Source organism: Cupressus sempervirens, chromosome 9, assembly GCF_028749045.1.
Source record: "Cupressus sempervirens isolate cs-2001-9-10 chromosome 9, ASM2874904v1, whole genome shotgun sequence".
In the NCBI taxonomy this organism is placed as follows: Eukaryota; Viridiplantae; Streptophyta; class Pinopsida; order Cupressales; family Cupressaceae; genus Cupressus; species Cupressus sempervirens.
In genome coordinates this window covers 700,967,144-700,989,499 of record NC_143126.1, presented here as the reverse complement: position 1 = coordinate 700,989,499, position 22,356 = coordinate 700,967,144, and the positions used below count along the sequence as shown (strand labels likewise).

At 36.1% G+C, this 22,356-nt stretch overlaps 2 protein-coding genes across 12 annotated transcripts in view; one reads left to right on the top strand and one right to left on the bottom strand.

Annotated features, from left to right (window-relative positions):
- LOC149540656 (uncharacterized) overlaps positions 1-22,356 on the bottom strand; it is a 51,361-nt gene that overhangs the window by 10,538 nt on the left and 18,467 nt on the right. For all 11 annotated transcript variants that reach the window (XM_089801746.1, XM_089801743.1, XM_089801740.1 and 8 more), the window contains one exon: positions 8,241-8,414. In XM_089801746.1, coding sequence (XP_089657872.1) covers positions 8,241-8,396 — 156 coding nt within the window. In that variant the 5' untranslated portion in view covers positions 8,397-8,414. The remainder of the gene's footprint in view (positions 1-8,240; positions 8,415-22,356) is intronic.
- LOC149540657 (secreted RxLR effector protein 161-like) lies at positions 16,230-16,754 on the top strand. The gene has a single exon (XM_089802725.1). It carries the CDS (start codon positions 16,230-16,232, stop codon positions 16,752-16,754), a length of 525 nt encoding a protein of 174 aa, XP_089658851.1.

The following is a 22,356-nucleotide window of genomic DNA, read 5'->3' as shown; positions in this document are numbered from 1 at the left end:
TGATGGGAGTTGGTCCTTAGTTGTGCAATGAGTGTCTTAGCTCTCCACAGTATTATGGCCTCTATATACTCCTTTTGACGACAATCATATGTGGGGTTGAACTCGCTGATGTAGTAAGCCTTTTTTCTACCAAGACCCTTTCCCCAATTTCTCTTATGAAATTTCCTCATAACAAAAGCTTTTATTTCTTTATTGTTGGCGGGACACATGTTGAATTGCATATCCCATTTGCTCATCTACTTGATGTTTTGCTGCATCCAAGTCCTTTTACGTTTAAACAAAGTATCCTCAAAAGATCATTTTAGGCCATCTAGTTGCCTCCATCTTTTCAATTTTTTTAAGATAGCTAATGAGGTGGGCCACAGCATGAGCCTCAATAGATATCGCTCCCACTTCACAAAGCATGATATCATAGGGGACCATGCATTTGATTTTAAACTTGTTGGTAATCTAGCGCTTTTGTATTATCTCAATTTGTCTCCATTGTAAGTCTGAAATGTTGTTGGCCCATATTTCACAGCCATAAAGAACCACTAGTAGCACAAGAAGCCCGAACAGAGTTTGATTGGTTTTCCAATCCCAAGCCTCAACATCACAACACCTATTTTGCAAAGCATAAAGTGCCTTCCAACCTCTCAAAACCCTTTTCTTTCTACAACCATCCCAGCTTGGATTTTTGTTGTAGTCAGTCCTAGGGTATTTATATTACGCTACCTCCTTGAGAACGCTGCTCTCAAAATAGAATTTATGTTGACGTTTTTTGCTTTTTGAAAAGATCATAACTTTAGTTTTATTGATATTAACTTGCATACCAACCATATTGCAAAAGCGCTCGAGCGATAGTAAATGTTCTTGCAAACCATATGCAAATTTCGTAACCAAAATGAGATCGTCCGTATATAGGAGCAGCCATATCATAAACTCACCTAATTGGATACCTTCACCATTTTGCATGTCTAACCATTCTTCAAGTTTGTCAATGTATATGACGAACATAGTTGGCGGACTTGGATGTTCCTACTTCTTGGCTTACAATTGAAGACTTCGAAGATTTTAGTGCCCATACTATTTTTTATGGTGCTGATCCTATTAGCCTTAGCGCTATTGCTAAGTCAACTAATGTGGAAGGACTACGAGGAGGAGGAGGAGGAGAAGAAGAAGAAGATGATGATGATGATGATGATGAATACTAAAATTTTATACATTATGATTAGTTGAAACTTGAACTTGAAACAATGATACTTGAACTTGCTGCTATGATTCATGGATCATGATTTAATTTTAATGTTTTGAATCTTTGATGTTGAACTTGAAAATTGAAATATATGATGGTATAATCTTGATTCATGATGCTATGATTACAACTAAAATGTTTAAAGTTTATGCCTATGGTGTTTTTGTCGTTTAAATGATTAAATCATATGATTTTATGATACTCTATGCTTCTAGGCTTCATAAATATGTATATATATAATTTTTACATGTTTTTGTATGAACGAACCCAAAAGCCTTTCCAAAATTTTGTCATACCGGAAAACCAATTCTTCAACCCTATATTTTGAGTGGAACTTGAATCGGTAACTAAGCTGAAACACATATAATCCAAAAAAATACAAAAAAACACAAACTTTCAAAAAGAATGGAAAATAGTATTAATTCTACAACATAGTCAGAAGTGAACCAGTAGGGCTCATTACATTGGTATCAAAGCAGTTTCTTGCCATCTTGCGGGGTTGAAAATTTTGAGTTCCCACACTTGTTTTGTGAGTGATCAGCACTCTCACAAGGTAATTTTAATCATGGACATATTCAAAAAATCCAATAAATATGGGAGCCAATTGAGAAGAGTGTCACGTTTCAAGAAACAAACAAGTGCCCTAGTAAATGAAATGAAGAAATTGAGGCAAACACAGAAAAGGCTAAATGCAAGACTTTTAGATCCAATGACAGTTAACAAGGCAGCTAAGTTTAAGGTTTCCTTTTTCAATAAGTCCTCTTCACAAAGAATGTAGGAAGAGAAACAAGAGATTTTCACAAAGATGACATCCAGGAGTCTTCACAATGAGTTTTCAACAGCTAGTGATCATGGTGAACATGATCCAGTGCTAAGTGAGGCAGCCACTAGTCCTATCTGCAGTTATGATGTTGCGGATTCTACACAAGGACATGCAGATGTGCCTGTTTCATTAGATGACAACATCATTGAGTTCCCGCAGTTTAAGGATTCCAAAGTTGATGATGTGGAAAATGTTGAGGACTTGCTAACTCCCTTTGACGACAATCTTACATCAGTAGTGGTGGGAATATGGGTAATACAGGGTCTGATTTCAAGACAACGGTCCCTTATGTGAGCATGTTGATGATGTTGCGTAAGTGCAAAAGATACAGTTGATAACTTGATACCACTGCTAGTCTAGATTTCCTGATGAGACTGTTGTTTTTGAAGACTGCGAAGAGGATATGCGCACTGATAGTTCTAATTTTTATGGCAGCAATCATAGTGTTGGGGACAATAGTCTTCTCATGTGTAGAAGGCAAGGGCATGGAGTCACTTGGTGATAACACTCGCAATTTGAGTGTTGAGGAGTTACACGATGTAGATCCATGCCATAGTGATGTTGATTTACATGTTGACATTAAGTCATGTCTACAACAACATGAGATAGTAGAGGAGTCTCAATTAGATGATGTGGTTACTAGTGTAATGGACACCTTTGATGTGAGGATGTTTCATGTTGCAGCGAGTCTCAATTATCATGTCAGACATCAAGTGATGACTTGGAGTAATCATGGGATGATGATAGGTCCTAGGATCATTTTTTATGGGGAATTACATTTGAGGAGGAAGCAAAGATTTGCAAGGAGTTGGACATAGCAGCAGCTTCACTTTAGATGAAATGTTTGTAGAGGTATCTAGTAGTAGTACCACGTTGATGGACATATGCCAAGTCACTAGCACACATGATATTAGTGATCATGCAGTGAGAAACATTTTCCTATCACAATGCAATTAGTGAGTCAGAGAGCTTACATAGGAGCCACGGTATGCAGAGACATCATATGACCAAATAGCTGAAGATGAGCAATAGTGATATTTTATTCACCTCTTGAGCATTATGATGCTATTTAACAAATGTTAGTTGTATTTGGTTAATATTCTCCTATGTCAGATGAGCATGGTGGTAGTTGCATTTCCCTAGCAAAGATTCATTTACTTTGAGAGGTTGTCAGGATCTTGAAGCATAATATTTACAATTGGTAGCTGGGCCTAATAAGAATTACCTTCTTGAGTTGAGTAGCACTTGTTATGAGGCATTGTTAGGGAAAGATGAGGTGCTTGAGCTCACCCATGAGCATAAGATGGCTTCTAGGGTGTTGGAGACCACCTAGTTGGCTATCTGGGAGTCACAACTCAGTTGAAAGAGGCAGTAATGGAGTTGGAATTTACGCCAACCCCAGATTTAGTTCAACTACATATAGTCATAGTTGGTGGTGTGTTGACTTCCATGAATAGGGATGATGGATGTGATGAGGATACAATTACATCCATCCTTGAAATGAGTGCAGTAGCTATAGATGAAATTAGTGCATCAGTGGAAGACTGCAGAGAGTTTCCCATTATACTAGGTCCCCCAGTAGTTAGTAACCTAACACATGATACGGAACGGCATACTGAGAGTCTTGATGTGACAATAGTGGATTCTTTAGAGAGTTGTGTGCCAATTCCTGACAATACTCCCTCTTCTTCACAGGATTGGGGCAAGGCATCATTTGATTTCAAGATGAGCTCTCATGGGAATTTGTTTCCTTCTACTAGAAGAAAATCTACTACTTCAACCCATATAGCTGATAGCAATAGATAGGTAGTAGTGCCATAGTTTCAAGGGGATAAGCTATGGGTTGCAGGGGAGCCAGTTGATGCTTCTTCATATGATTTCTACTACATAGAGTCATTTATGAGGTATTTGATTAAGAATCTAGAATTACAAGATGGAGCATTTAGAGCGTTGGAGGGTACTTTCATCCAGGGTTCTAATGGTATTCATGTTTTGGTGAAATCAATTTTAGACTTTGACTACAATGTTTCGCCATACGGATTTTGTGCTTAGGTTTGTTGAAAGAGTTACTTGGGATCCTATCCAACCAGTTGTTCAAAGAAAGAGATTGGAATCATCTCTTGGTTCTCGGTTTGAGGATGATGAGCCTCTGACAAAGATTGCGGCATTTTATCGCAACGACACAATGAGGAGTGCTCGTTATTTCTCTTTTGACCCACAAGTAGAGGAATTGGTTTTACGCAGGTGTGGGTTGGCTCCAAATTCATACCATCTTTTATGGGATGGGATTGTGCCATATGCAGTTGATGGGTTAGTTGTTGCAAGTTAGCAGGAGGCTACTTGTAGAGTCAGCATGTCCATGATGGTTTTGCAGAGGATGGATATTTGCATTATAGGGAGTTTTGATCTAGCAGATGTTATTAGATATCCTTTTCCTCGTTATGGATTGATGTGATTTTCGTCTCTACTGGGATCTAGGTGGAGATAGGATTGAGACTATAGATTGGGTGAGTCACTACTGCTGGTATGGTGATAGTATGTTCTGGATAGCTTTTTGGATAGTGTTATCATCACAAGAGTTTGTAGGTAACGTCAGGGACATTATACATATTTATCTTTAGGATCTAGGTGGATCATTGAGTTTCTTTGATTCCTTTGATTGCTTGACGAAAAACAATCTTGGGGAGGGAGGACTATTATGTCACCTTTTTAGCATAACCATGATAGTGAATGGATTAAGCCTATTACTAGGTCCTTGCAAGCTAATATAGGCGATTAGAGAACCTTATTGAGGGTTATGGCTCCATTTGGTGGGACTTACTAATTATAGTATGTCAACGGATGGTTCTGATGAGCTCAGATGAGTTAGTGACATTAATGTTTGATAGCTTCGATTGGATAAACTCATGAGACTAAACTGAAGTTATATATATGTGATATATATATGTATGAGATTTTTATGTGTGTGATATATCTGTGTGTGTGTGTGTAGTTAGATAAGATATTGGTATTTGTTAATATCTAATAATTAAATAGACATGGCCCATTGAGGGACGTGTCTCTTCATAGCCTTTGCTCATTTAAATTAGAGGTTGCTGCCATTTGGAACACGCAGACCATACCAGAAAGTGCTTAGTACATTTGCAGAGATCCTCCAAAACCAACAAGAGGAGTTGAATGATGCTCTCAATTTGTTTTTCACCTTCTGATTTGGGCTCCAAGAATCTTCGAGAGGGAGTAATTTTAGTGAGGCTTGTTCGGTTCATTCATTGTCTTTCTTCATTAGGGTCACTCATGTGCTCATAGGTTTTGATTTTGATGCTTCTTCAGTAATTTCTGCATGATGGTATGATTATTATTTAATTAAATAAGATAAGGTTGTTATTTTTGTCGGTATTGTATATTGGCCACCTTAGCATCATAGCTTGTTGGAACTGGGTTGAAAAGTTTTAAATCTTGGACATAGGAAACAATATTGATGAAAATGTCATTTTTGGAGCCAAAAGAAGTTATTAAATTATATTATTCAAATATGTGCCCAAGTAATAAGCAAAGGGCATTTAAGTGCAAAGGATCTTCATGAAGGTAACAGTTGGAGTGATAAGAAAAATTTGTTTTATTATTATAAAAGCAATAGCTTTTGCAAATAAAATCATTCTTGGATATCTTTTGTTTGCATTTTGTGGAGAATTTGGTCTTGAGGGTTTTGAAGAAATTTATTGGCTGGATGCCATGTCTTTGTTTGCACTTTGAGCCATTCTTGTTAAAGGTGAATCGTGTCAGATCTGGTTATTCCATTACTGAATCGGTTTGGTACTAGTGTTTGAAATTTTGAGCATTAAAAATATTCAAATCTGTCATTGGAAGTCGATAGTGTGTGCTGAAGATCAATTCTACTCAAAAGAGGTTCAAACGACTAGTGTTTTTGGTAATTCAAAGGTAGAAATAGCTTGGGGCAATACAAGTGATTGGCGTCAAGCATCAGGGGATGCATTTATACTTAGAGGAGCAATGTTCAGATTTCCATGGCTATGATCTGTTTTTGAGAAATCGCTAGTACAAGTTTGGCCAGCATTACACCTTTGCAGGTCTGCGACTACATTCCTAGAGGTCCATGTCAATATTGGGGTTTAATCTTGATCGATGCCTTCTCTTACTGAGACCCAGCGTGCATACAGGTTCCTTGCATTTCAGATATTTAATAAATGTGCATTTCATACAACTGTAATTCATTGTATATATTTGCAAAATTATAAATAAGAGTGTGGATTGCCATTTATTTCTATGTATTGTTTTTATTTCTTCTCAAAATCTGAAAATCATTTAATCCAAATAAATACAAAAATCACAAACTTTCAAAAAGAAAGGAAAAGAGTATTACTTCTATAGCGCAGTCAGGAGTGAGCCAGTAGGGCTCATTATAGCAATCATTTGGGTACAGTCTTGAACAGAACAACTTTTAGGCAATATGAATAACACTCTAGGCAACGATACTATATCCATGAAACCCTTAGAAACCCTGGGTCTCACACTTTCATGAGAAAACCTTACCATTTCTCTGTTGGACTAACCGCCAACGTTCCCCTTCAAGATTCGTGACATGGCTTAACCGCCTTCTGTGTTCTATAAGTGTAGTGGTTGTATTAGGCATTGATAGGCCGATCTTTTGGTGCAATGGCAACTCTAGATTGTAACAAGTGATATCAAAGCTTCGTCAAAGGTTTGAATCTTTTCAGGTAACACTGAGGGGGGGATTGTTGGACTAGCTGCCAACGTTCCCCTTCGAGATTCGTGACATGGCTTAACTGTTTTCTGTGTTCTATAAGTCTAGTGGTTGTATCAGGCATTGACAGGTCAATCTTTTGGTGCAACGGCAACTCTAGATTGTAACATTCTCTTTGCAGCTCAGTTATGATCTAAGAATCTAAGCCGGATTTTTCCATCCTGCTGTGGTCTCCTGCTATAACCAAACTCCTTCCCCTGTGATCTGCTAATATACAGCAACCACTTCCCTTGCTGCAGCTCTCAAATCTCTACAAAGATTCTGACTTTTTGGTGACTGAAGCAGTCTGCCTATCCGCTCTGAGGATACATTGACTGGCCCAATTTCTCACATTCCCAACTTTTGCAATGCAGCATTCAAAGAGAAGATAAATCCCTCTTCTCACAGACTTCTTCAATTCCCTCGCTTCCATGACCAAAAGATCATTCATAAACCATGTTTCCCTACTCAAAAGAAAAATTGATGGTACCTTAAAACAGATGACCCTCCTGGATTCCATTTCCTATTTGACAAAATAGAAAACAAAATCTGTTTTCTCCAAGAGATAATATTCTACCCAGGGCCCAAGAGACTCTAAGCTTGGGTAATTGATTAGAGGAAACAACTATAGTGGTAGACATGTGGATGATGGTGAAGGGTTACTTCATGGTTATCTTTTCAACTGCGATGGAAAAAGAGATCTTTCAGGAAAGATTGTTGCTCTCCAACAAAGCTGCTGCCTTGAAATCCTTGTCCCTTAACGTTAACCTGGCAGATGATCTTCCAAGTGTAGTTCAAGTATGGACATGATTTAGCAGAATCGGGACATTGGAGAGTACACAGCAGCCTCAAAGCTCACACTCCAACCTGAAATTCTCAATCTACACTTAAATATGCATAACTATTGCATTGAAGAATGGCTCCCAAATTAGCTTCTAGATCTGGGGGGGATCATTTAGGAACATCATGTGGACTATGAAAAGATCCCATTCAAAAGTACTCCATCACTAACAAGGCGATCTGGAAAGTGCCTGTCCCATGTCCCAGTCAAAGGAGACTCCAGTTACAATGGACACAGAATATCGGAATTTATGCCCTCAGCACACATGCAAATTTCAAAGTAATATGCAACAATGCACACCCACCATTAACAAAAGAAAGCCATTATGGGGAATTCAAGCTTTCAGCCCTGATGAGGAAAAATATGGCTTAATTTTCTTCCTCTGGAGAGCAACTGAGCATGCATGTGATTGAGAAAGGATGGGAAGTACAATGATTAGCACACAATCATAAAACCAGTAAGTTTCCATAACTGAAATATGATCTGAATATTAGCTTACAAATAGTGCATAAATGTATTATCTAAAGAATTATCTAACCTGAAATAAAAGGAAGATGATTTTGAACTCGAGTAAATTTACCTGCTCCTTGATAAGTTCCTGCTTATTTAAAATCTGTTGATGTTTAGTAAGTGCTGTAATTGGCTCTGATTCATTCACAAGCTCTTGTTTCCATTCAAATTGAGATGTCATTATCAGTATCAATAATATAAACACTAACGCCACAGGTCTTGACATCTTCTTCCTCTAGATACCCTGCACACTCCCAGACAAGATGACAATGAATGCATAAGCTTGCAACAAAAACTTTCTTCAACAAAATCCTGACGTAGACAATCCAGATATTTTGCTCACACATGTTCTGCTATAATATGGAAAAAGTCAATAGCACAGCTGAAAGTGTAAATTGGAATCTGAATAAGTCAAATTACTTGACACATTAATATCAAGAGATCATTAAAAGCATGTTCAATTTTCTCTGTCACTTGATACCCTACCCACTTCTCGCCAAAACATGTCTACTATATTGAGCGCATATCCAAATTCAATAAAACATGCATATGGACCCCATACTACCTGAATTTTAGGAAATGTATTGGATATGGTTAACACAATTCAAGTTGCATCTCTTAAAAATTATAAACCAAGAAAAAACAGAAGACACAAGCATCAAAAACAATTTCAAAAGCACTAGCAGGCTCATTTTTGGACTTGCGCTACACTTTGAAATGAAGTATCCAGAGGCTTCTAAGTTTGTTTTGGGTATTAATAGGAAACATTGGTAGAATAAAAAACAAATATACTAACTTTATATAGCAACAATTCAAGATGCACAATTATAAGTCAATGAGTGTTCCTATTCCTATGGGTATGAAATTGTTTGTGGAACAGTATCTAAATACATGATGAGATAGACACGAGTCATATTACATATTCTAGTGATGCTGGAAGAAATATATATGCAATGGTCTACACAAGACCAAATATTGCTCAAGTAGTAGGAAATGAGCACTAGACTACACTAAAGGAAGTCCTCAACTGTCTTTGTGGCACTCCATAGTATTATGGGAAAACTTGATTTGGCAAAAACATTGGAGATTAAAGGTTTTGTGGTTGTGAACCAGGCTGGAGACAATGGCATAGAATACCCACTAGTGGTTGTGTTTAACCTATTTGGCAGAGTTGCGAGTTAGATGAATCGGGCAAGTTACTGTTTCTCTTTAGACTACTGAAGCTAAAGACATGGCAAATAGTCACACTTGTAAAGAGATGTGTGGCTATAAAGATTATGTTAATATGTTGGCCTAATATATGATGCTGTGAGGATTGATTGTGATAGTCAAAATGCAATCAATTTATCAATGAATCCTATGTTGCTCGCAAGGATAGAGAAAATTTATGTGCAATATAATTAAGACATGGTGGAAGAAAATAATATCTTAGTCAAGAAGGTTCTCACTTACAATGAACATTATAAATTCATTGATGAAAGTCGAACCTTGTGAGCATGGAGAAGTACAGATGGTGCACATTAGCTATGGCATTTCTACCCTATCTATTAACTTAAATTTGTTTATTGAGCCCTTTATGCAGAATGTGGAGTATGTGTTGTACGTTTTGACTATTTTACACCCCAAAGGGATGTATAGTTGTCCACAATATGTTGGCCTAAACTACATTGGCATGATTAACCAAGCAAAATGGTGAACAAAGTACTCAAAGCATCAAGTGATGAAGAGTTGACTATTGTCATTGATTGGCAACTGCCAATAAGAAGATTGAAGCGTTGCAAGTGCAACCACCTATAGACTAGCGTACTGGTCTCGACAAAGGAAAGGAGACAGACAAGGAAGTTTGATGCTCGCGCCCTAGTCACCATCGATGTGACGAAACTAGAGGTCTAAAAGGGACATGAAATGCACATAGAGAGAAGCAGTGGATGCGACAGAAGCGCTTAAGGACTTAGGCCTACAAGTAGACTTGCAGATAGATAGGCATGCCTTTATGTATATACACCTATGGATAGGTAGTCATGGGTATCTTGTGACCATGCTCATTATGCAATTTAAATTTCAAATTCATAGTTTGAGATAATTTTAGGGTTTCTATCTATGAACAGTGAGAGTGATTTAAGTTCACTCAGACTTCATTTTGATGATGTCGTCGTCATTGTTGTAGTAATTGTGTTGAGCAGAGATCTATGAAGGGAGACCGAAACGGTTATGAACAAGAGAGTAACAACAGACTGATTCGCAAGCACGAGGAGGAAGCAAACAAAGAAAGTTCACAAGGAGGAAGTGAACAAAGAAAGTTCACCAAGCCAAATCAAAGGAAGGAGATCAAAATACCTTCGAGGAGTTTACACAGAGGATCCACCAAGCAAGGTGTGTCAAATTCTTAGATCTATTCTTATAATGTCGTGCAAGTTGTGACACATCGAGTTCATATTTGTAAGTTAGCTAGTCCAATGGTTAAGATTGCTAACAAACACATTTTTTTAAAATCCATGTTGTGTACATGCTTTAGACAATACTTCCAAAAACATTGGATGAATAGAGTAGGTGAATATAATGATGGTCAAAGCAAAAGACATAAAAGTTTGTATATAACCATCAAATATCACTTGTAAATTCCTCAAACCCATTGAGACTAGATATGCTAGCTATTTTATTTTGCTACAAAAAATGTTGAAGGTGCAAGATGCTCTAAAATATATGGTGGTTTGTGAAGAGCGGAAGAAATGGACTCAATCAAAGCTAATAGAAGGATACAAGATGAGAGAAAGGATTTTTGACGATGCTTAGTGGTCCAATATCAGGTAAAAAAATATATATATATTTTACACATTTGTATTAAGAGTAATTAGGAACCAAGATGTCACCTAATTAATCATTTAATTAGGTGCCTTACTACTTTATTCACTTAAGCTAAACCTAGGGGTGCTATCAATTATTGATTATGTGATCATCAAAATATTTTGGAAAGTTGGCCTTGATAAGGGCTAATTAATTAAATTATTTATATTTATATTTTGATGATTAGGTCCAGCTTAATGTGGCACTTTTAATTAATTAAAACTTATTAATATTTTATGTTTTGTATTGTTAGAAAAATATTCATTCCTTGGTTGTATTAAATAAGGGAGATTCCAAAAATCCCTACAACTTGTTTTCCTTTTTGTAGTCATATTGTAGTCCTTTTTGTACAAGTGTGAGGATATGATACATTTTTGTAATTCCTTTACTGAGAAAATTAGTTTATCCTCTTTAAGAGGATGTTGACACTTTCCACACACTCATTATGAATTGTGGCATTCATAGATTTGTGGGTTACTTTTGTAACTCCTCTCTTCATCCCTATTCAAGAGATGCTCATATCTCATTTTTCAAACACATTATTGATGCTATTGTAAATGAGCTACTTGCTCCCTCTCTCTCACTCTTAGGCTTTGCCTCATTCATAACAATTCAGTAGGGATTTTTCTTTGCTTTTGCCCTTTCAGTCTCTTGTCTCCTTGTAGGCTCTTCGGGTGATTTCTCCAAGTTTATGCTATTCTCAAGGTAGTATTTTTCTTCATTATCTAACTCTCTTGGATTTTGATATTTCCTTGCTCTTTCATTTTTCCTTTCATGGTATTAGAGCTTGCTTACTAATCCTTGTTTGAGTGAAAGTTGATGGAGGTTGCCAATTTGAGGAGCTCACCTTGTTTTGGAAACAAATTTTACGAAGAGGCTTGGAACTAATTTCATTAACTCATTTGTGTTGCAAGTTGCTTGATCTATTTTGTTTTTTCATTTCTAACCCTCTTTGGAAGATTTATCGCTAGAGAGTTTGCAGTTATTTTGCTTTAAATCTTTTGTACTAACCATCTCTAGAAGGCTTGCTGCTAGATAGTTTCCTTGCTTTTAAGAAAAAACCTAACCAATGTTGTCAAAACACAAGGTTAGAGCTTTATGCTCACAAGAATCTTGGTTGCAAATTATTTATCACATTTCTTGCAGTTCTTAGAAATCTAATATGTTATTTGCAGATTTAAAATCTAATTCTTTTTATCTTAAGGTTTGTATTACACAATTTGTGTAGGTTTCTATAATAGAAATTTTGATTTTATCTTGTCATTTTATTAATATTTCTGCAGTATGTTGTTATCTGGTTTCACCCACCCAACTCCATTCTACCCTTGCTGTCAAGTTGGATTTCCCCCCTCCAATGAGGAGTTTTGTAGTTATTCCCCTTGTAAGACTTGGCTAGTGAGAATAAAGGGTGACATCCTTTTCCATCAATACACACTACATTGCATTGCTTTCCAAAACACGTCCAGTCCCTGGAAAGCATAGTCATCTTAACCCTAAACCCCAAGACAATATTTGTCATTACCCTTTTGCTTTCCGCTCCACAAATCCGCTGGAGTAGGAGTAAGTATCTGAAGTTTGAACTACTACCTAACATGAATAATTATATGATTCTTCTTATCTCTAGTTGCCACTCATATCGGTCTAGGCATCCAACCACCATTCATTTTTGCAGTTACCCTTAGCGAAATTGTGGTTTTGTGAAGCAAATACGAAGGCGATCTCCTCATTGTCCTCATCGCACAAACCAACACCTAACGTCATCCATCTTAGCCTCTCCATATGCCTGACGAGCTCTCTCATGAAACCCGGCCAAATGTTTTAGCAACACACGCTTGTCCCAACAATTTGGAACATTCCTTTCCTATTGGCTCACTATCCTCAGGATAGTCTTTGCACACTGCCTTCACCTCCATTATAAACCTATCGCACGTGCAACGGTTGAGATGTTTGTCTATCATTGTATCTTCCTAGTAATTTTATTTTCAATCATTATTTGTTAGTATACTTTTTTAATTATCATTTCAGTCATTAACATTTTTTCTGTAGATAGACTAGAAGGTGAGTCAAACTTCATATCATGGAGAATTAGAATAATGATCATTCTTCAAGAACTCAAAATTGAATCCTATGTGGAAGAGAACAAAACCATGCCAAACAATGAATCCAATAAAACCATATGGAAAAAGCATAACAACAAAGCCATGAAAATCATTATAGATGCAGTGAAGGATCATATACTTCCAGCTATATCAAAAATGGAAACTACATATCAAATGTGTGACTCCTTCAAACACGTATGAAATTAATAATGCTAGCAGGGTTCTCACCTTGAAATATCAACTCCTTCATATTAAGATGAATAAAGAGGAAACAATTATGTCATATTCTACGTGCATTATAGAACTAAAAGATTAACTATCAACTATGAACTATTGGAAATCATGTAGACGAAAAGGAATTGTCCTTGATGGCCCTAAATAGATTACCAATTTCTTGGGAATCCTTTATTCAAGGGATCGGTGCATGTCTTGAAATCCCTAAATTTGATCAACTCAAGAATGACTACACTCAGGTAGAATCAAGATTCATTTCGAGAGGAATCAGTCGAAATAAAGAGGGAGAAATACAAGCCCTACATACAAACACAAACAATAAAAGGAAGAAAAATTTCAAACAAAAAAGAGGGAAAAGTAATCCTAAACAAACCATCAAGAGGAGAGATATGTCTAAAATAAAATGCTACAAATGCGATAAATTCGAACACGCTCACATGTATTGCCGGAGAGAAACAAAACTCATGCCTCTATTGCTGAAAATGAAGCTGAAAATTCAGTATTCTTCTTAGCCTTGTCAAGTGAGCTAAACACGACCAAGAATACCTGGATAACGATAGTGGTGCATCTAGACATATAATTGGATTCAAAGAGTAGTTTGAAACCTTTGAAGGACACTCAACTAAAGTAGTCACAATAGGGGATAACTCCACCTATCCAATGAAAGGAATTGGGACCTATTCAATACAATTGAAAACTGGAGTTACCTTACAACTAACAGGTGTATTATTTGTGTCAGGCATTTAGAGGAATTTGGTCTCCATTTCTGCCCTAGAAGACCAAGGGTACCAAGTCACTTTTCTAGAAGATAAAGTTCTATCTTGGCCTAAGAATCCTAACATTAATAATGCATTTACTATAGGATTTAGAGATGGAAGTTTATATAAACTTTGTAATACTCAAAACCAAGCATTAAATCATGAAATTTCCAAATCTAGTGAAATTTGGCATAGAAGGTTAGGACACCTCCATTTTCGTGCACTACTCTCTATAGAGAAGATTGTGACAAGCTTTGCCTAAATTAATATCTAAACATGTTGGAACTTGCAAGGGATGTGCTTTAGGATAGAACTCTAAAGGATCTTTTCCATGTAGTGAACATATATTAAAAAGCTGTACTTGAACTTATTCACACCAATTTGTGTGGTCCAATGGTAGTACCCTCACTAGGGGGATTCTTGTATTACATAATTTTTGTCAATGACTATTCCAAAGAAAAATGGATTTATTTTCTAAAGCTTAAAGAATCAAATGATGTATTATTGAAATATAAAGAGCTTAAACCATTAGTTGAAAATCAAACTGGAAATAAAATTAAGACTCTAAGATTAGACAATGGGCAAGAATACTTTTCTGAAAGTTTTACATAATTCTACACTTCTGTAGGGATTAAGAGGGAGTATACAATACCTTATAATCTGCAGTAGAATAGGGTAGCAGAAAGGAAAAACAAGACCATTATTAAACCGCTAAACCATGATGCACAATCAAAACCTTCACATAGCATTCTAGGTTGAAGCCTCAAACACGACAATGTACATTCAAAACAAATGCCCTCATTCAATTATAGAGGATATAGCACCTGAAGAAGGCTTCACAAGAAACAAACCAAACTTAAGTCACTTATGAATTTTTGGTTTCCATATATATATTCATGTTCCCAAAGAAAAGAGGTCCAAACTAGAACCTTCAGGAAATAAAGGAATATTTGTTGGTTATAGTCAATCCTCTAAAGCCTGCAAAGTATATTCCACAACAAAGAACAATTGAAATCAGCAGAGATGTTAATTTTTAAGATGTTGCATATAAGATTTCTAAAAAATATTAAAGAACCAAATGATGAGCCAAGCACAAAATTAGATGAAAACCATACAGTTGAGCTTCAGAGAGAGACTTGTTTAGAAGATCACGAACCCATACAAACAAATCCTTAAAATGTTGAAATTTCGTCTAACTGAAAAAGACACTATGGGCAAGAAAGATGATCGAAGAAAATAATGTAGCTCCTAAAAAAGTATTTAGACAAAGAGAGAAAACAAGAAGTCACTCATGCTATGTTGCACTTATAAGTGAACTCATCAAGTCTGAACCATCAAATGTTGAAGAAGCCTTAACATGCCAACCCTAGAAAGATGCTACGATTGAGGAATACTAATCTATCTTGAAAAATGATGTCTACGACATTATACCTAAACCTAAGAAAAAATCGGTTGTCTCCTCTAAAGGGCTATTCAAAATTAACGTGCACCAAATGAAAGTATTGAAAAGCACAAGGTTGGATTCATTGCAAGAGGGTTCTTTCAAAAGGTTGGAATTGACTATGAAGAAACATTCTCCCCTATTGCCCGATATACCTCCGTAAGAACAATAATTGTCATTGCTACTTCCAAAGGGTGGAAGATACATCAAATGGAAGTGAAGATTGCATTCTTAAATGGTGTTATTGATGAATAAGTATATCTAGAGTAACCAAAAGACTTTGTCATCCATGACAAGAACTCTCATGTGTGCAAATTGAAGAAAGCTCTCTATGGCCTTAAACAAGCCTCTAGGGCATGGTATGAAATGATAGATAGTTACCTTGCCAAACTAGGATAATACAAAACTGAAGCAGACTCAAATATATACTTCAACGTATCAAATGGTGACATGTTAATACTTGTTCTCTATGTTGATGATTTACTAATAACAGGGGAAGATCATCTCATTACAAAATGTAAACAGCACCTTGCATCTGAATTTGATATGAAAGACCTAGGTCTCTTATACTATTCTCCGGGACTAGAAGTATGGCAAAAAGAGAATTATATTTTCCTAAATCAAGGGCAAATATACTATTGACATCTTAAACAAATTTGGACTGTAAACCCATATCTACAGCAATGAAGACAAATCTTCACAAGCTTAGAAGTGATGCATCCAAGTCTGAATCCACAAATCGTACACGCTATAGACAGATAATTGGTTCACTTGTGTATTTGTTGAATACTCGTGCTGACATTTGTAATGCAACAAATGCATTGAGTCAATTCATCTGTGAACCCAATAAAATTCATCTTATGGCAACTAAACACAATTTGAGATATCTACATGGAAACATTGGGTTCAGTCTTAAGTATGACAATGTTGAAATACAACTTCAAGGGTATTCAGATTTAGATTGGGCCGACAATTCTGTTGATTGTAAAAGTACCATAGGATGTTTCAGCCTAGGGTCTGCAATGATATCTTGGTTCAATAGGAAGCAATTCTCAGTTGCCCAGAGTTCTACAAAAGCCAAATATATTGCAGCATCTATAGGAGCTCGAGAAGCAGTTCGGTTGAGAAAGTTACTAGCTGGACTATTTGGAAAATCCTTGAAACCTACATTTATACACTGCAACAATCAAAGTTGCATAAAAATATAAGTTAATCCAGTGTCATAAAGTTGGAATACATGAACACTAATGAGCAAATTGCTAACATACTCGCCAAACCTCTCTCAAATCTTAAAGTGGAGCAATTCAAAAGAAAACTTGGTATGATCAAAATGTAATTGTATTTTGTGAGATGGAGTATTAGTTATGTTTGAATTCAATATATAATTATATTTTAATATCATGCGAATCATTCTATGTATGTGTAAAATGTCATGAAAGGTAACGATCTTTCATTTTTGTTGAGGTTGTTTTTGTAAGGTGGTGATCTTAACAATGGCTTGACCTATTATCATGATGGACTACATTAAGTTGCTGTCCCGGATATCATGATAACACACTTGTTGTGATGGACTATATTAAGTGGCTGTCCCAGAAATCATGACAACCAAATTACTATTCATGTGGACTGCATTCAGTTGCTGTCCCGGAGATCATGATAGCCTATTTTTAATCTGATGGATTACATTCAGTTGATGTCCCAGAGATCAGATAACACCTATTCTATTCCAGGATATGGCATAGAGAAAATATTTTCCTGGTAGGCATCATGGACTTGATGCCAATGCACATACCAAGAAAATATATGGGAAACAAATTGAATGATGTCATCTATGATGACATCCAAATCATGTCATTCTCAAGACAGCATTATGAGATAATTGTGATGATTCAATCCTCCCTAGCTAAGAGGGAATGTTAATGATGTAGCTTCAGTCGGATTGAAACATACACTAAATCATAATTAGTGAATGTATAATAAATATATATATGTATGCTTGCATATAAACTATATATATATATATATACACTGACTGATCAAAATATAATATGATTTACTTAATCACTATCTGTTCATGACAGACCATTTCACATCATATTCCCCGTGGTGTATTTGTTTTAAGCACCAATTGATTGGGCCTTGTTATTAATTGTGATCGGGCTCTAACTAAACTTATTTTATGATAAGTCATGACCCTACGTGGCATAAGCCGCGTAGAGTCATGCCCCTATGTAGGTATGACCATTCACAATATATATATATGTGGTAATAATATCACTGAAGGGAACATATCAATCACACAGTCATATCAGTACCTTTAGCGACATCTAAGATAATATACATTCCACATTAATATTAATACTTACAGTGATGTCATAAATACATAATTGCAGTCTTCTGAATATTAATATGTATAAATCAGTACAGTTACAGAACTGTGCAATATAGTAAAGAGTTGGATTTATATCAGAATTATTATCAATACTCTATCTCTGATCTGTATTTCTTAAGAGTTTCATACGAAGATACAAAACATGATGAGAATTAACCTGGAAACGAAGTGGAAGACATGGGGCATGTACCCCAAGGGGAAGGTCATTTAGAAGGTACACTTGCAACACTATTAGGAGTACCACAATATAATGCCTTACGTCTTAAAGGAGTCTTGAAAAGAAAAGAGGTGACTATCCTTAATGATAGTGGGGCTAGTTAGTTCAGTAGAGGTGCTATTTATTTAACAATTTTTATTCAAAAAAAATACATTTTTATCATTTGATTAGGTAAAATATTTTGAGCTATATGATAAAAGTTGCTAGTGGAATTATTTTCCATGGACCATGAAGGTTTCCCAGATAAAGTTGACAACAGGGGTGTATAAAATGAGAGAACGAATTTTATGTATTCAGTATTGATGTGGAAGTGGTTCTAGGAGTCCAATGGCTGTACTTAATTGATAATTATGAGCAAAGCTTACGAACTTGGAAAAGAGGTAAAAAAGTGGGATGTATACACCAAGGGTGAGGTAAATTAGGAGGTACACTTGCAACACTATTAGGAGCACCACAAAAGTATGCCTTCTGTCTTAGAGGAGTCTTTAAGGCAAAAAAGCTAACCTATTGGCAGTGGGTATTTATAATTACAATTATGAAGATGTCGTGAAAAGGTTGGGATTGAAGATGGGGGTATATTGATTGGTTCGATTTAAAAGTTGCAAGTGGAATAATTCTTCCATGCACTAAGAAGGTGGATGTGCATAAAATGAGAGAACAAATTTTATGTAATCAGCATGGGTGTGGAAGTGGTTCTCAGAGTCCAATGGTTGAACTTGATTGTTAGTATGAGCAAAGTTATTGAGCCATGGAGTTCTTTCAACACAACGAGAAGAAGATAGTCCTACATATTATCTAATAAGGGACAAATGGAAGTTTCAACTAAGAGGATGATGTGAGTTTTTCACAAGGATCAAGTAGCATGGGAAGCTGAATGCTTCAATACTAATACATGTCCGTCAAAGAGTGAGGGACCCAACAATGTGCAAATCCGATCCGCATAAATCTTCTTCAGGCTGATTGATTGGTGTTTGTTGTTCTCTTTGTAATACTGATCTAAATTCTAGTGAAGACAAATAATAATCCCTAGAGTTGTTTTAGTTGTATTAGAGTCCAAATCCTGCCAGCCAGAGAGAAATTATGATTGAAAGATAGCAACATTACCAGTTGCATGAGAAGAAGGGGGGAACTGCCATGGGAGACAAGGAAAATGACAATGTCAAAGCATTCTTTAAAAGGGCCAAGGAGTTCCATAATAGCATGTCTGAAACTGTGAAGGAATTGGTCCAATTACTAAGAGATTTTTACTAGCAATGGAGGCTTTACAAACCTGCACACATAAAAGGGCTGAAGGAAGAATTTCTGATGGGAAAAATACTTATGCCAAAGGGGAGAGAGCTTTAGTTAACACCAGGTCCTTAAGGGCCAAATTCTTGCAGAAAAGAAGGTATACAAGAGGAGCAACCTGACCAAGTAAATGAGATGAATAGGCTTCATGATGGATACAACACCTTCAGCATTCTTGTTTCTAATGATATAATCTTCATAGAATTCTATGAGATGAAAACAAAAGGTGGGCATAGGAGGATGAAGAATGAAGAAAGAAAAGACATTCAACACCCTTAGGAAAGATTACAATCCCCAAATTTTGATGGGACTTGTAGTACATCAACAAGAACCTGGCTACAGAAACCAGACACATACTTTTCAGTGAACCCAATGTTCAAAGAAGCACCTCAGCTACAGGAAGTTTAAAAGCTAGAGGAAGCCAATGAGCCCAAAAGGTTATTCATTATGTGATAAAGTTATTTCATTAACATGTAAGTCTGTTTAAACTTTAAACCCATATGCATTTAAAATCATAAACTTGAACAATTTATAAAGTTGTGCTAGATGGAAATGGAATCTTGTTTTACCAAAGAGTCATGCAACTGACAGGAATATGAAGTTATGAACAGTCATTTGTAACTGTCCAAATTAATTATGAAGGGCATGATCGATAGGGAGAAATCAGATAGAACAGAGGATGGAGTGAAATTTGAAAATCTTTATGGGTCCTCTGGTTATCAATAGCCAAGACCATTTATAATTTCTAATACTTTGAAATTTAGAAGCAGTAGAGTTACAATTTGATGTTCAGTTCTTTTGTGTTTCTATTTTCTTCAATGCGATCGGTTTATGGAATGACAATGATGGTCAACAAATACTTCCAGTTTCAGATTTTGCGAAGGTTCAGGTTTTGATTGTTATCGAGAATCAGTTATGAATGTTTCAGTCTGTTGTGATTTCAATCTGAAATGCATCGAGTTTGTCTATTAATAAGTTGCATCTAAAAATTGGTTCTTAATCAATCATGAATCGATTATTTGGATTCTTGGATACTATTGTATGAATTGATTTGACCGATGTAAAATTTGGCATAAGTATATTGGTCTGCAATCCATACTCGTAGTATCAACTTTGTTAATTAATTAATTACTCTTCAGTCACGTGGGTTTGGTAATAGACACTATATGGAATAGGAATCGATTCCATGCTAAATTTTTCCATTTTGGGCAATTATAACTAGTGTTACCGGGAGACACACCCCCCCCCCCCCCCCCCCCCTCCCGAGATGCGTCTCCAAGACTTCTGAGGCCTCCAGAGAATTTGAAAAGGGTGGGAGACTTCATGACGGAGTCTCCGAAAGTCTCTGCGTCTCCAAAACGAAAAAATTGGAGTCCCCCTCGTGTCTCCACCTTAAAAAAAAATTTACAACATAGTATTACCATCATACTAGATGCTAGATAGATTCTAATTTTTGTTTACAGTTCAGTTTCTTGTTTGCATATCAGCAATTTAGCATCAAACTATATATTTTTGAATTTCAAGTTTCAACATGTAATGAATCTAATGATAATCTCAGCCATTATTAATCTGATATGATGATGAGCATATGCAATATTTAGAAATCAGATATGACTGAGAGATATGAAATGTGCAAACTTCTAATATTAAATGTTAGCATTTATAACTTTTCAATGTTCATTATTCTTGTTTTCAAAGCATTGTGTTATGAATCTATGGTAATTCTTAGGAATTTTAAAATTATATTAAAAAACAATTTACGTCTCCAAAAGTACCCTTGTCTCCTGTTTGAAAAATAGCTGTACCAGTACTGGAGACCTCCAAGTCTCCCCATCTCCCGGTAACCTTGATAATAACCGATGCATGCTATGATAGTATTCTTTGGGTGTTTGAAAACAGATAAAAGTTGATATCAAGTTACAGTCCGTGGTCTCTAATTTTCAAATCAAACTTATGAGCATTGGTTTATGTGGTATAGATTTATGGTTTTGGGACAGTTGTATTGGGTATTGATGTAATTGGTTTGAGAGAATAGGATGGTTAAAATTTTGGGTTATATAGACTTTGATTGTCAATGTGTAATATTCTCAGTTATTCAAATTGAAATGCTTGGGCTTCCTACAGGAAGATGAATTTCAGTAACACTATGAGTTTTGATTGAATGTTTACCTCTTCTTGTCAAAGTTATGAGAGTCTATATAGTTTTGATATGCAGATTTGAGTTTACTCTGAAGTTTATAATTGTGATGTAGAAATGAATCCACTGTTGAGTCCCTTGAGTGTTTAATTCCTTTAGGAGAGTTGCAGTGTTGATTGTCTCTGCATCATTTTTGGTATTAGAGCTCAGCAAAGATTGGGGAAGAAGAAAGTTTATGAGAATTGATTCTTGTTATTGAGTTTCATGGTTGCAGGTGTTTGTTCACTCGCTGCAAGAGGTGGACATGGAGGTCTATCAAGAGGGCCTGAGAAGGAGGTCCAAGATGTTTGCAAAAAGTCTTAGGGAGAGAGGCATACAAGGAACTCCCAGGTGAGGCAGAGTTGTGGTTTGTGTATGTGAGATGCAGCACTGGAGGAGTGGATTCTGGATTAGTTCAGCACCTCGAAGGAAGCCGTTACAAATTTCAGTGATGAGAGATCTGTTTGAACTTTGAAGAGATGGAAGTGGTAGCAACATCAAAGTGAGTTGAAGATGATAAGGCAGAGGTTTATGTTTGCAGATTTCATTCCAGCACATTTCCATGAGACATGGAAACTTTTGAAATTGAGTAGTGTGGTGCACAAGCACCTCAGCTACAGGACGCCAATGAACCCAAAAGGTTATTCAGTATGTGATAAGATTATTTTATTAACAAGTAAGTCTGCATAAATCCATATGTATTTAAAATCATAAACTTGAAAAATTTATAAAGTTGTG

Coding starts and splice junctions, on each gene's coding strand:
- LOC149540657 (XM_089802725.1), top strand. CDS start 16,230: ATGAAGACAAATCTTCACAAGCTTAGAAGTGATGCATCCAAGTCTGAA.